At 44.9% G+C, this 15,290-nt stretch overlaps 1 protein-coding gene across 3 annotated transcripts in view; it reads right to left on the bottom strand.

Moving 5' to 3' along the window:
* Nucleotides 1-335: 335 nt before the first annotated feature.
* The window catches only part of GGA3 (golgi associated, gamma adaptin ear containing, ARF binding protein 3), a 1,381,263-nt gene continuing 1,366,308 nt past the window's right edge, over nucleotides 336-15,290 (bottom strand). For all 3 annotated transcript variants that reach the window (XM_069654818.1, XM_069654819.1, XM_069654820.1), the window contains 2 exons: nucleotides 6,623-6,733; nucleotides 336-5,761 (listed from right to left, as the gene is read on the bottom strand). In XM_069654818.1, the coding sequence (XP_069510919.1) occupies nucleotides 5,651-5,761; nucleotides 6,623-6,733 (222 nt within the window). In that variant the 3' untranslated portion in view covers nucleotides 336-5,650. The remainder of the gene's footprint in view (nucleotides 5,762-6,622; nucleotides 6,734-15,290) is intronic.

Genomic DNA, 15,290 nt, shown 5'->3' with positions numbered 1-15,290 from the left:
CCATAGTCAGGCTAACTAAAAAGGCAGGAAGCAACACCGTTACCGCCAGTCACTGGAAATGAGGCCCTGGAATTGCTGTTACTGGATGTTCTATGGAAGGCAGGGAGTTCGTGAATGCTATGCAGTAGGAAGCAAGGCTCTGTCACTGGTCTATCATTGTTATCAAGCCCCAACACTAGGTCGATCTCATTGCAAAATATTCCCAAGAACACACCTACCTTTTATTACTGAGTTGCAAAGTACACAGTTTTTCTCAGACTGTTTTACTCTATTGGCCCAATTATTAGTGTATCACTTTACTCTCTACCCTTTCACATGAAGCACAAAACAGAGCATAAGGAAAACATTTTATTTAACGTGCAGCAACAAACACATTGACATATATTTACAATACTGCTGCTTGTCACAAAGCAACAGCCGAAAATTGGGAGCTTGTAACATTCATAAATACCAGAATGACTCGTTTCTGATTCTCACAAAGCAAGGGCTAAGCTGCTTGCTCTGTGTTCCACTGCACAACAGGCATGGAATGCTTCAGGTCCATCACAGTACAAGCCACTGGCTCAAGGCATCGGACACAGCAGTGCTTAATCACCAGGGGCCTGTACAGCACAAACATCATATGACCGATCAATGGCCCCAACTGATTTCCCACCTTGAAATACACGCAGCCTTCCTATCAACACTTGACCGGAATTGTATTATTTTTTTTGTCAACATATACAAGAAAAGTATGTGCTATATGGTCCAAAAGTGGGAAGGACAACAGTCTGCTTCGTGTGGTGCCAAAGGTCCTATTATAAGATGCATGGTTAATACTGTTCACCATTTCATTGCATGAATTTCTTTAACATGTGCACAGGCAACACAAATCTTCCATTATGGGATTTTAAATTCAGGAATGCTTGAGGAATAAGCGGGTGCGACTACAAAGAAGAGTGTCAAAAAGGCTGCAGCTTATGTGAATGTGTGCCATGACTGTGCAGTCATGCGGCACCAATTGGGCATGGCCCGTTTCCTAGATCTATTTTTCATCTACAACATTAGCCAGAACTTTCATACACCACTCAATTTTTCATCTACAACATTACCCAGAACTTTCATACACCACTCAATCCTACATGTGTACTTGTTGCTTTCACTCTCAAGATGATTTAAGCCAATGCAAACTGGTTACTAACATAAATGATCATGGAAAAGGAGTAAGGGCTTTTATTAATTAAAAATCCAAACTGCTTCTGGTATGGCTGAAGAATGCCTTTACAGAGTATTCTCAGTCAGGAGGAAACAAGGCATCAGACCCCTTTAGCACCTTGTGTGTAGGAGATTGTCAGGAAACGTCGCTGCAAACACAACCGACAATAGTCCATGTTCCTGAGTGAAGCGTTACTAGCTGCTTTACTCCAGACTCTGTTTAGGGAGAAGAGGGGTATTGAGGATCTTGTGCCCCCTATTTTGATCTCCCTCACAGCCTCTATGTATATGGCAAAATCCTTACAAACCTGATGCACCAAAGAGTTAATAGTTCAATTGTTCCAGGAGTGGTATGCTTTCACAGAACCTCTTTCTAAATACTCGTGTCACTAGCATGTACTCGTGCACTAGAAATGCAGTGGTTGTACTGAGAGTATCCCTTGCAATTATTAGAATGCCCAAGTTGTTCATGTACTGAAACTGCTCTTTTTGTGATACCTTTAGAAAAATGTTTAAATAATGGTTGGGTTGGTGAGTTTTCAGGTTTATGCTAAAACTTGATTGGCCATTATTTGCAGGCATATGGGACATTGCATGCAACCAGGCTTGCCCAATCCAATTCTTGTTTTTGTTAGTGGAATGATAGAAGCAACCCACAGCATGGAGGATCAATCATGAGGTATTAGCCAACCATGTCTTAGGATTCAGAGACATCAAAAAGCCATTGATTGTCTGCAATGTAGGACAGCCAAGGATTTATTTAGAACAAACGTCGAATGATTAAACATTATAGGATCTTCCATGCAATAATTTGCTGTGTGGCACTGGCATCCGCCACCCCAAACTGAAATAGAAGATACTCAGAAGAAGAGGAATGGCGTTTACTTGCAGAATGCCGCCTCTTGAAATGATTTGGAGAGGTGGTCTGGTGTTCAAAGGGGCATTTTAGCTGCCATTGCAACAATAAAGGCCGATGATATCATCTGCCAGGACTACATCAGATAACAACCAATTGGTTCAGTCTGTTGTTTTGAAATTAACTATTGTAATGAAATACTGCTGCATTCCTAGGGAGTAAGTACCTCAATGACTATCCACAAATTAAATACAGGATGCTGACAATTCTCAAAGAGCCACTTGCCATTAAAACATGGCATGGCCTATATCCTGGATACCTCCAAAACCTAGATTTCTCAGGTGACGCTTTTCGATTATCGCCAAAATAAGTGTCAAGAATTTTACACCAGTGATGAAAACACACTTATAGAATGAACAAATGTATAATTTGACAAGCTGTAAACATTAATAACCTGGCCCTATGATGTTGTGTATATACATATATATATAAAAACGACAGTAATGTTTGACTAAACAAAACAGGTTGAGCAGAACCAAAACACCAGTTTTCTTAACCTGTCGTGTGTCCTGGAAAGCCTATTTACTTTTTAAACTGAAAGGTGTGTGATGTGTTAAGGACGTATGCTGTGTTTTTGCCGTTAACTATTTACACATTTGCCTTTTAAATGTGCGTTTTCGCTGCCTCTGTTAAAAAAAAAATACATATGTGTTGTGTGTTTGGGGTAAGCGATTGGGGGTGATGTGTGGCATGGTGAGGTTGTGGGGGTTGGGTTAGGTGGGGGTTGGTGAGGAACCCCCACCGCCATTTAAATACAAAAAAATGACAAAAACAGCGGCTGCAAAAACACCACGTTTGAAAGACAAACGTGTTAATAGTTGGTGGCAAAAACACGTGGATCCGTTGAGGACGAAACCATATACGCGTGAGAGAAAAGTAAATTGTGCGAGAAGTAATGTAATTGTATAATTAATCAGCTATGTACTAGGATGTTTCCAAAAGGCCACAATGAGTATATGGGGCTGCATATGTTTTTCACATTGAGCACGTGTGTCATTTTTATTTTACAGCAAGGGCAATACAGTAATACTGATATCACGGAATACCCTTAATTTCTGATTCATACCTATTTATTTTATGATGACCTTTTGGGCAGTAGGCAATAGATGTCACGATTTGTGAGACAACAATATTTGATACAAATAATTAAGGAAGAATAGCCTGCATTAACGTTTCATTGAGTCCGTTGTCAGTGTTTATGACTCTGGCGTCTGAAAGTGGACTTCCCTGACAAGCAGCGCTTTGCGGCGCCGGGCCGCGAGATAAAGGTACGTTGAGAAAACGACACCATTACCACCCATGTAGGAAACAAACAACACGGGTGCTAAATTGTCAAAGGGGAGCAGGGAAGAATGGGTGCTGGCTGCTCGGAACGCGGGCTTCAACCTTACAGTACAGCCCACGTTCCAAGCCTCCTGATTGTCCAGCGCCCCAACCCAGGGTGCTAATGGTCTTTACATACACTTTGGTTTGGATAGTATACAGTTAATATTTAAAAGACAAAAAAATAAGTGGTTGTCATACATGACACTATGCTTCTGATAAAGTAAATCTGCAAATACATGTGGTATTAATGATTTCGCAAACAAATTGTGGCTTCTATACAAATGTCGTTTTTAATTGGGCTTGTAAACCTTTAGAAGTGTTGACTTTTTGTGACAGTTACATATTGAAATCTTAAAATTGTTAAAACGAGTGCTTTATGAAGCAAAGGAAAAGTCACTTACATGCATATATGCAGAGCACAAGCTTTATCATATGGGATTCCATTATTCGGAATGCTCATTAACCTTCACTCTCACAGACATTTTGCTCTTTTTCCTAGCTCTGTCATTTGAAATATTTCCAGGAATATTATCTGGGATATTATGTAATCTAGCACTATTTATTACCCAACACCGTTGGATAAGAAGGTTTTTACTGATTTACAAAACTGGCACTATGAAGAACTGAGATATGGATTCCCACTTAACGATCTAGTGTACCTAATAACTACTTCAATTGTCTCATACTTTACCCCTCACTAACAGCATCATTGAACGTAGAATCACTTGCTCAAGACGTGCATTGCAGTTTCTTGACTCTGTCAATTTTTATTAAAATAACAAAAACTGTCCATATTTAAAGGCTAGCCTTGTGATTTCTCAAAGCAAACTTTGCAGAACTTTTTCTGTAGTAAACAGAAATCTTGCCATGTACAGAACAAGCCGTGAATGAACGGGTGTGGAAGATTTTCATTTATATGCATTGCCCTTAGCAGTGAAAATATGCCTGTGACAGTTTTGCAGAATTTCAGTCTTGCATTTAGAGAAAGCAATACATAGCTTTTGCAAACTGAGGTAAGAACCTTTCTGTGGCATAAGAGATTTTACAAAGTCTTAGTGCAAACCCTGATGTGATTAGAAGAACTTCAACAACTCTTGTTCATAGCCTGTGGATAGTCTGAGAATTAGGACAACTAGGATTTGAGAATACGTTTATAGGACTAAACACTCAAATACTGAACAGTCTTTTACTGAATTGGCCAAACAAATGGACATTCTTTATGAATACAGAAAATGTCCCACACACTAAGCATCCTACAACTGGACCAAGGGACCATTTTAATGAACACAGCCCGTTTTCCCACCACATTGATATTTTGGATGATACTAATTATGAAAATGGCATTTTTGTAAAGCACAGATATTGAAGTACACACCCATTAATATACGCTGATTGCTGTTGGGTGGTTCTAAAAGCAGTAGATGAGTGAAGCATGTGAAAGACAGCAGTTCAACCTCACCCTAATACCGCATTTTGATCTGAGCATTGCTTCACATTTGACCAAACCAATCCACTCCCCCATCACTATGTCCATAAAAAACTAGAGTCACTCCTACCACACTGAATATGCAGCACGCTCTGCTACTCCTGTCTTAAGACAACACCGAGAATCCTACTAATCAGCATCCATAGAAGCAGAAACGATGATGGGCAGCAACCTTTCCTATTGCTACTTTCATTTGATCAAGTTGCAAATGTTGGTATGTAAAGATGTTCACAACAGCAGCTCGATCAACAATCCTCCATTTTCATCAACATAACCTACCTTTCAGATGCCAGGCAAGACTGTACCTTCCTTCTGTACTGGTGAAATCCCTTTTTTTCATAGATAGAAAGCGGAAGTAGGCTGCACAAACCATTACCACTGCATACACTTCTTTTTGTTTACTACTAATGAATTGCTCTATGGACAGGTAGAGAAATGAACACGAACAACTAGGACACAACAGCTGTCCTTGTGGGGGTCAACAGAGCGACGTAAAGTGCTTAATTGTTTTCAATGTGCTCAGTACAAATGCCAACCCAAGCAAATGATTATTTGCTACAGCTACAAGCAAAGTAGTTGGGACATGTAAACAAAGCTACAAATTGCCAGTAGGTACAGCATGAGTTCTTTCCATCCACCAGTTTGTCACACAGCTGCTAGGCACAGCACAGGCATTTGTGTCCATCAATGTCCTCGATGTGGGACAGTCTAAAGAGAGTTGCGTTGGGTCAGAGCTTTCCCCACGTTTCCACATCTGGAAACTGATCCACTTCCCCCACCTCACTGTTGGGTTGGTCTCCGAGAAGGAAGGCCAGTTTGTACCTCAGCCTCAGTTTCTCCTGCAGGGGAAAAAGACAAAAGAAGTAAAAGCCCTAGACACTCGTCACATCCATCAGTTCTCTCAGGTTTCATCATGCTGTGCTAATCTACTGCAACACCGGTACTGCTGGGACACATTTCATCGTTCAATTCAAGTGCTGTTACAGGTATAATAAATAAGATTTGAAGAGCGAAACTATCTTGATATATTATATCTAGTGTTTGTTTATTTTGGAACATCAATGAGACTTTGTCCATGGGCACATTACCTACCAAAGCAGACTATAACATTATATAAATAATCCATGGATGGAGTGCAGTCTTTTTTGGAAACCCAAGCCACAGCATATCTGCTTGCTGGTCTTTTTAAATGGGACATCGGCCAATGGCTTCTTAACAAAGAGTATCATATAGCGGGCAACACCCGGTGCACATAGAGACCATTGTAGAGACAAACATAAGTAAAGTGGGTATCAGCAGCAGCATAACAAAGAGGGCACTGCATGCTGGTTATTCAATTGGGAAACCGCTTACGAATACAAAGAACATGAGATACTGAATACATATGGCATCACAGGCTGGGCAACAGTTGTTGAGCAAATACTGCATCAAAGACCAGGAAATAACCGTTGATCTCAGGTGACACTATCGATTGGGCACTAAATGCTAAGCACTTATCTGTTAACCACAGATGGAATAGCAGACTCTGGGCCAGCAGCAAAACGCAAGGGCAGTGCAGGCTGGGAACCAGGGATCCCCGTCTGGGCTGCAGCAGCTGAAGAAAGAGAATTGAACGCTGGGCACTCCCTACAGAACAGAGTGGGGATTGCTAGATTGGCACAAGGCACAAGTTGCGAGGTTCTTTGCAGAACACTACTCACCTTCAGAGGGTTTGCCAGCAACATGACTTGTGTGATGGCTGCGGGGGGCTGAATAGGATTGAAGGCAAACAATTCTGTTCCTGAGGGGGGCTGCAACTTAACCTTCATGGACTGTAGAAAGGCGACAAGAGTGAGGCCCATAGCAGAACATATATCTTAGGATCATCGTTGACCATTGCATGCATTTATCTTCCTTATAACCATTTGAATAATTCATGCATGGTTGACGGATTCCTGGATCACACTTGACATTTTTTTAAAGTTTGATGTAAAAAACAGTGCCTTTATCTTGAAAAAATGTTATTAGAATATTTGTAAACAGCACACAGAAACAATATTAAACGTTGCTAACAAGTATGGTCCATTTAAAATTGACACGTATTTCAATGTATCATCCCAGTAAGACAATTGAACATAGAGTACAAAATCCTTTAAAAGTTTTCGATTATGGTAAAAAAATATTACAATATTGGAAAAAAAAGGCTATTCAACCTTATTAACATGATGGTGTCTGTTGTTAAAACATTTCATTCATATGGCAATTCTTCATACTTAACATTGATAAAACTGCAACATTGTAAAACATTTAATCACAGCTCATAGACTAATTACTTACTGACTTCACTATTAAAATAAATCATCATGCAAATCCCAATGTGCAGTGGGTAAGCATCTCTTCTTGAATGTGTGTTTTCTGCCATACATGATCTAGATAAAGTATCATTTCTTTTGGTTATGGACAGTGGACCCACATATTTCCATTGCAATAAAAACAAGCACTGGTAATGCCAATAGTTTTGGCATTTACTGCTGTTCTTTGCATTTTGAGGCGTCGGGGTGCAAGGAGAGTGCAAAGTTGAAAGGAGGATAAGGTAAGGGGTGCAAGTGTGCTGTAGAATGGGAAGGGGAACAGAGAAAGTACGAGAGTGTGAGATGAAGGCTGCGGGATACAGAGGGGGTCAGAGAGAGTGCAGGGCAGGCTGGGGCAGATAGTGGGGTGCGTGGGGGCACAGAGAGGGTGGGGGCAGTGTGGGGGCAGAGAGGGCAGACAGGAGCAGCGAGCAGTGTGGGCGGAGGCTTTGAGAGCGGGTGGGGGGGCAGAGAGAGTGGGGCGAGCAGAGAGCAGGGTGGGCGGGCAGGGGCAGAGAGAGCGGGGCAGAGAGAGCACAGGTCGGGGAGAGCGGGTGGGGGCAGAGAGAGGGCAAATCGGGGCGAGCGGGTTGGGGCAGAGAGCGCAGGTCGGGGTGAGCGGGTGGGGGCAGAGAGCGCAGGTCGGGGCGAGCGGGTGGGGGGGCAGAGAGCGCTGGGAGGGTAGGGATCAGAGTGGACACGGCAGGCGGGTCAGAGAGAGCGCAGGTCAGGGCGGGCGGGCAGGGGCAGAGAGAGCGCAGGTCGGGGCCAGCAGGGGCAGATAGGTCAGGGCAGGCAGTGGGGGCAGAGAGAGAGCGCAGGTCGGGGGCGGGGAGAGAGAGCGCAGGTCGGGGCAGCGGGGGCCGAAAGAGCGCAGGTCGGGGAGGGCAGGCTGGGCAGAGAGAGCGCTGGTCGGGGAGGGCGGGCGGGTGCAGTGAGAGCGCTGGTCGGGGAGGGCGGGCGGGTGCAGAGAGAGCGCTGGTCGGGGAGGGTGGGCGGGTGCAGAGAGAGCGCTGGTCGGGGAGGGTGGGCGGGTACAGAGAGAGCGCTGGTCGGGGAGGGTGGGCGGGTACAGAGAGAGCACAGGTTGGCTAGGGCGGGGACAGAGCGAGAGCGTGCAGGTCGGGGCAGAGATTGCAGGTCGGGGCAGGTGGGACAGAGAGAGTGCAGGTCGGGGCGGGTGAGGGCAGAGAGCGCGCAGGTTGGGGCAGGCAGTGGCAGAGAGCGCAGGTCAGAACAGGTGGGGGCTGAGAGAGAGAGCGCGCAGGTCGGGGTGGGCGGGGCCAGAGAGTGTGCATGTCGGGGCAGGCAGGGGCAGAGAGAGTGCAGGTCGGGGCGGGGGCAGTGAGAGCACAGGTCTGGACAGGCAGGCCGTGGCAGAGAGAGTGCAGGTCCGGGCGGGGGCAGTGAGAGCACTGGTCTGGATGGGCGGGCAGATGGGGGCAGAGAGAGCGCTGGGCAGGCTCAGCCACAGAGAGTTGGGGTGCGGTGAGAGAGTGGGGCTGAGTGGAGTCAGTGATAGCGGGGCTGGGTGGAGTGGGGTGGGGATGAAATACATTGCAACCTCGATTTGTCTGGAACAAGCTTGTTCTCTGTAAAATAACTCGTACTGTGAATACATACGGTAAGCAACTTACTTTACTTTAAATCTTTTGTTTCTGGCGCAACCAAAGGGCCTGGATGTATACAGGCGCCAAGGACGAGAAATCCCAAACAGAGATGGCAAAGACAAACAACCTGACCTACACTGTAAAAAATAACGCCCGAGACATCCTACCCAAATAAGTGAGTAACTTATATTGGTTCAGATCGGTAGGCAGGTAACCAGTGCAGTATCAGACAGGAGATCGGCAAGGTAGCGGAAGAGAGAAGGCAGAAGCAAAGAGAAAGGTCTTGAGCTGCTTCCAGAACCGGAGATGGTTCTGCTCAAGTTTCAGAGAGGCTGTTGCAGAGAGAGACGCCAGCTGACGAGAAAGATCTGCCCCCAACTTGTTGCTTGGAAAAGCGACTGACCCTCAAGGAGTTGGAGGTGGATGAGCGAAGTGCTAGAGTAGGAAGATACTTCAGAAGGGAAACCTGGAGATATTTCGGTCCCAGGCCCCAGAAGGCCTTGCAGACAATGCGAAGGGTCTTGAACTTGATCCTTGCAGCCACTGGGAGCAAATTGAGAGAGGTCAGTGCTGGAGGGATACAATCCCTGGGCTTGAGGCCAAGCACAAGTCTTGCAGTCTTGTTCTGGATGAGTAGCAGAGGACGGAGAGTAGAGGCAGGCAGATTTAAAAGGAGGCTGTTACACTAGAGGGAACCAGAGCTCTAGATGCAGTGAGCTTCTGGGGGAAGGAGAGGAAAGGAAGAATACCTCTGAGGAAGTGCAGTTGGTAGTTTGACTTCTTAGAGACATCAGAAATATGAGGAAAGGAGAGTGAGGAGTCAACAATAACCCCAACTTTCTTAACCTCAAAGGTGGGAGCAGGAGCAGGACCAAGGGAGGCCAGCCATAGAGTGGCAGGATAGAGGGGTACGGGTGTGCCGATGAGGAGGATCTCCGTCTTGCTTGCATTCAGGCAGAGATCATTGGCGGCGCACGACTCCTGGATTGCAGTCAGACAATCCGGGATGAGAGAAGAAGAGGTAGCAGAGGGGAGCCTGAAGGCGAGCTGAGTGTCATCTGCACAGCACTTGAAGTTGGAGAAGCGAGCGGAAATGCTGTGGGCGAGGGGTGCCAGGTATTGGTTGAACAACCAGGGAGAAAGGTTAGACCCCTGGGGAACACCACAGGTGGAGAGAGAGGTAGAGGAGAGCAAGGACCCAAGTGGGACCTGGGAGGGTCGGCCAGAGCCTGATCAGTGATACCCAGGTAATCACGGAGCAGGTTGAGCAGGATGGCATGGTTGACCGTGTCAAAGGCAGAAGAGAGATCAAGTGCATGTGCAGGGAAGGGTGTGTGTATAACCCTTCTCAGTTTAACTTTGGGTGTAAGCAAGTAAAACCAAAGAAAACAAGGTTGTCGATGGAGGTGGAACCACAAACTGCCTTTTATATGGAAATAAAGGTGGATGTAGCAATCAATACAGATGAGTGGAATAAATATTCTCAAAAATATGTAATCTCGTGCGGGGGAATTGATGACTTATGTGGGAAATAGGAGTATATCATTTGAAATGGCCATCTCGGCACTGATTAACTTGTATGATAAAGTGGGGTGTGTGTTGCTCGACCAGAGTGATGTGATCTCAGGATTAATAGGAAAAGTATCATTTATGGAAGGTTTTATCCTGGGTCTAAGGAAAAGAAAATGAAGGTGTAGGTAAGGAAGTTGCCACGCAATCAGAATATCTGCCTACTATTGTAATCATTGAGAGATATAAGGAAATGGGGCCACTTGTGGTAGTCGTCTAATGTTGTTTCACAGACTGTTGATGGATGCACTGAGGAGGAGGTACACAAGGGCATACTGCCCCTGTCCCTTCCGAACACTATACAAGTAGCGGAAGAGTTAATGGAGGGGAATTACAACCAGTGTGTTTTATCAATAGCAGAAAAGGTAATTCAGGTTTTGAAATGTTCCACCAAAGTAAAAACAAGAAGCTGTAGGATGTTTCTGTGTATTTTGACACTACCTTCAGCAGAGAAGTCAATAGGGGATGGCCAACTGGTGGGGGAAATAAAGAGGTAAATAATGTACATGTAACAAGCCCCACCAGGAATTAATAGGTGGGCAGAGGTGGACTCCAGTTAAGAAAAGTACCAACAAACAGAAGGTATCTGGCTGAGCCCATATCGGCGCGATACGGAGGTAGAAGGCCAACAAGCAGGGGAAACAGAGGAGGCTGTACAGTCTGAGTGTGACAGAATTCCCCAGGTAAGTAAGCGGGAAAAAGAACTATGTGTTAATATTCCCATCACTACTACGGGGGAGGGAAGACATGCACCACCTATGAATAGTGAGGATAGCAAACTCAGGAATCAATTTTATGACTCTTGAAGAAAGGAGAGGTGCTTTAGGCCCAAGGGGTGGGTCGACATCTAGGGGGGCGTCTAGTGGGGTACAATATATGCCCCCGATGAGTAACAAGCTTATCTTACAGAAACTACCACTCGACTAAGACCTAATAGTTCTGAACAGTTCTAATGTGTTACACCTCCTAAATAGAGTACCTGCTCTTGTCCAGTTGGTATCTCGTGATATTGACTGGGTAGAGTTTTGTAACGATTACTCCCTGGATAAGGTTGTGCTTCATTTGCACTCAAGCCAGATGGTGTTGGCTGAGGCAAATTGTATTAGATCATGGGTCTTTGATATTTCTAGATTTACACTGAAACAACAGGACACCACACTACAAAGGGTGCTGCCTCCTCAATCCAATCCAAACCCCTGTCCTATCTCCGCACCGCCCCTTCAGATTTACTGTTTAAGAGGTGAGAATAGGAAAAGGCAGATAAATTCAATGGATATTGGGGGCAAGAACGGACAAGAACGAAAGCCGGGGGTGGTTGGCATCTCCGCTGGATACGAGGAATGCCTCAACCTAATGCGCAGGCCGACGCACAACTGGTTAGAGAAGTTAAATTAATATCTTGGAATTGTAGGGGTTCAACACACCTATTTCAGGATGGAAGTTTGAATGTATTAAATGGCGATGTGTTTTGTTTGCAAGAGACATGGCTCCAAACTATGCCAACAGTTAATGGGTACACTTTGTTTCTGTTCCCAGTGTATAAAGGAGAAGCAGGGCATCCAGCATTAGGTTCTATAGTGGAGATAAGTAATTCGCTGAAGGTTGAGGCTTTAGTCTTCGCCCAGGATATTCTATTTACTTGGTATCTTAAAGGGCACTCAAACACGAAGATCCTATGCGGCGGCCTGAATGCACGATGTACCGACTGGCCAAATGGTAAAAGTGTTTCAGCCACGGAGAAGATTGTGGGTAAAAGAGGGGGCGATTGGTTGTTATTCATGGAAACATGTTGAATGTGCATGTAAATGGTAATGTAAAGGGTGATGAAAACTCACACCACACGAGCCAAAGGAGCTCAAGTAAATGTCCAAGATTACTGTTTTTTTCTGGTGAATTTTATCTGGACATTGTAGAGATGATTATAGAACCAACAAAGGAGAGTGATCACTTCCCACTACGGGAGAAGTGCAATATGAAATGCGAGATCCCAAGTCTAAAGTATATCGTAATGACCTAGAGGTAAACCTAGGTGGTAACAGTCAGATGGAATGAGCAGAATACTCCGCTGTTTAACAACACACTGTCAACATTGTACCGGGATAGGGCACTATTGAACAGATTACAGTATAGACCCTATCAAATGTTGCTTGATGAAGTTTACCAACAAATGCCAAAATTAAACGATACAAGATGATACATTGTTAGGGAGAATTCTCTTATAAGGCTAATTTCCCAAACCTAGTGAGTCCCCCAGCAGCTTTGCTGGATTTTTGGGGTTTGTTTTTTTCTCCTGCTAAGAGTGAGACTCTTTTTCTCCCACTCTTAGCCATGATTTGAGGTATATCTTTGACTTATTGTGTGCTTATGGGCTATAGGGTCTTTTACTCCATAGGGTATCATCTGTTTTAGTGTATGTGTTACACAGCACCCTGAGTGCAGTAACACAGGGGTGTCATAGTGACCCCCAAACATAGACTCCATACCCTGGGACTGACTACTGCCTTCCAGGGCATGTAAAGTCACCACTGACTTTACTAGTCCAAAATTGTGAACAGAACCAGTACAAACCATCATATTGTGGAAGTACTGGAAGGGGTTAATTAGATTGCCCCTGGGTCTGTTTACAAGGGGGCACTGTCCAGTCCCCCCTTGTCGAGTTTCTGGCTGGTGGCAGTGGTTAACACGCAAAATATTCCACCAGAATATTTCCTATGGGATTTTCCCATTGATTTTAAACGCACCACTATTTGGTGCATTGTTTAAGATACCGCCGGTTTATTTATTTAATATAAAATCACCGGTTGGGTCTTTTCGCCAGAACTCTTTCCTAAAATGGCGTTCGTGTCCGTCTCTGTAACTCCAACCAAGGTCGGGCCCTTTGTTCCACTTTTTGGCGGGCTTCTCCACAGAAGCCCTCCAACTGGTGCTACTCTGTCTGGGTTCCACAGGATGTGTGGGTGGGGGAATTGGCACCCTGGACTGCATTGCCTTAGCAACCCAAGTCGCACTCTGTTCTGATTGGCCAGTTGTGAGCCGCCCGGCTCACCACTTAGCATGTATGAGTGACAGCTAGGCTGTTGAATGGGGGTTTTTCTGCATAAAAGCAGGGCTTTTGGGACTGGAATGTCAGAAGTCGCCACAGGACCTAAGAAATCCAAAGAGGGGAGAAGCTGAGCTATTTGCAACGACGACACCACCGGTGGAGCCCTGCTGCAATGACCTCACCACTTTCTCCCGACAACAAGAGAAGATCTACTGCTGAAAGAGTCGTCTTCCTCTGAGCTGGTGGGATCAACCAGTTCGCCATTTCACCTTCCAGGATGTCTCTTGGTCGAATCGCCCGTGCCAAGCACCCCGGCGGCAGGATAGCCAAGCTTCTCCACTGTGACCGCGAATAACAGGAACGCACCTTTTAACCGATGAACTCCGTGGCTGGTCTCTTCCCTGGGCAGTGCAACGACTCCAAGTTTCCTCCTCGAAGAGATCGTCTCTTCCCCTGGTCGAAACCACGAACTGCACCCGCTGCCAGGAACAACTGCCGCCGCTGGAGCTTCCTCAACTTTAGAGGTACTGTGTTCCACCTGTCCTCCCTTTCTACGGTTTGCTAAAGGTGACCCTTAAATCCTTGGCTTTCCAACTGGGTTGGCCCCCAGACCTTCTAACTTCACCTTCTGAATCAACCCAACCTCTTTTTAACATTTTTACAAAGACTTGAATGCATTTCTAAACTGTGTGATCTTGGGCACATTTCACCTTGCTCCATTTAAAGTGGACCTGGCCTATGAACTTTGGCTCTACAGTAGACTCTGCCTTCACTAACTTGTTTTGGTCTTATAAAAGTGTTGGGAACCGTTTTATTTTCATGACCTGCCTTTTTCTCTCCCTTTAACTTAATTATTGGAGTGCCATCTAAGTTACACGCTCGCATCAGTTTTTACAAATAGTGGTGTTTCTTAAGGGAGATGTGTATACTTTTCCGATTGTTTATGAACTTGCTTTGATGTATAGTGCTAGTGTATTTTTTAAAGTGTGTGTTAAATAAATAATTATATACTTTTGATACCAAGCTCTGATCAGTGTTTGCTTGCTCTACTGTGTTTTTAGCCCTATTGTGTATATTCTATATACTGCTCAACTCTTCTTGAGAGAAGTCTGGCTGCTCAGCCACAGCTACCAGGTAAATCTGGGGGGTACAGACTGCTAACTTCTTGCAGTAGTCCCCAAGGGAACTGCACAGGATTCTGCCTAACATACATAAACACCAATATGATCCTGTGGTCAAACTTAAAAAAAGGGAACTTAGACTAGCATTAACAAATGTATCCCCTGATGTCATAACGCAAAACAATTGCCTGAAAAGTGCCTACAGGAACTGGCTACGCCACTATAAACACCAACATCTTTTAGTAGATGCCCAAAAGATTCTTAAGATAATGATGCTAAAGAATACCAGAGACTTTTGGACGACAATAAAATCTAATGAGGGACACAGACGAGTGCACAGATTAATCCTATTGCTGAGAGAAAATGAATATCCCATTTTTGCACTATATATACATATGCGGGCAAGCATATAATTCCAACGGGAGGGTGTGATGAATCGCCCGGGTCCTTGAAATGGGACGTGGAGGACCTTGTAGTAATGATTACTAAAATTAAAAACTCAAGGGCCCAGACGGTTTGGCTACATCAGTGCTTAAAATAAAAATAACCCGTGGGCTTACATCTTCCATGGTATTTTTGTAAAAGTAATTGCCTCAAAAGAATTTCCTGACTCGTGGCTATGCTTGATTGTAGTACCTATACATAAAAAAGGGTTGCAGACTGAGCTGGCTAATTATAGGCCAATATCATTATTA

This window comes from Ambystoma mexicanum, chromosome 3q, assembly GCF_040938575.1.
Source record: "Ambystoma mexicanum isolate Mex_15411 chromosome 3q, UKY_AmexF1_1, whole genome shotgun sequence".
In the NCBI taxonomy this organism is placed as follows: domain Eukaryota; kingdom Metazoa; phylum Chordata; class Amphibia; order Caudata; family Ambystomatidae; genus Ambystoma; species Ambystoma mexicanum.
Note: the sequence above shows the minus strand (reverse complement) of the source record. Positions and strands in the feature narration are given on the sequence as shown.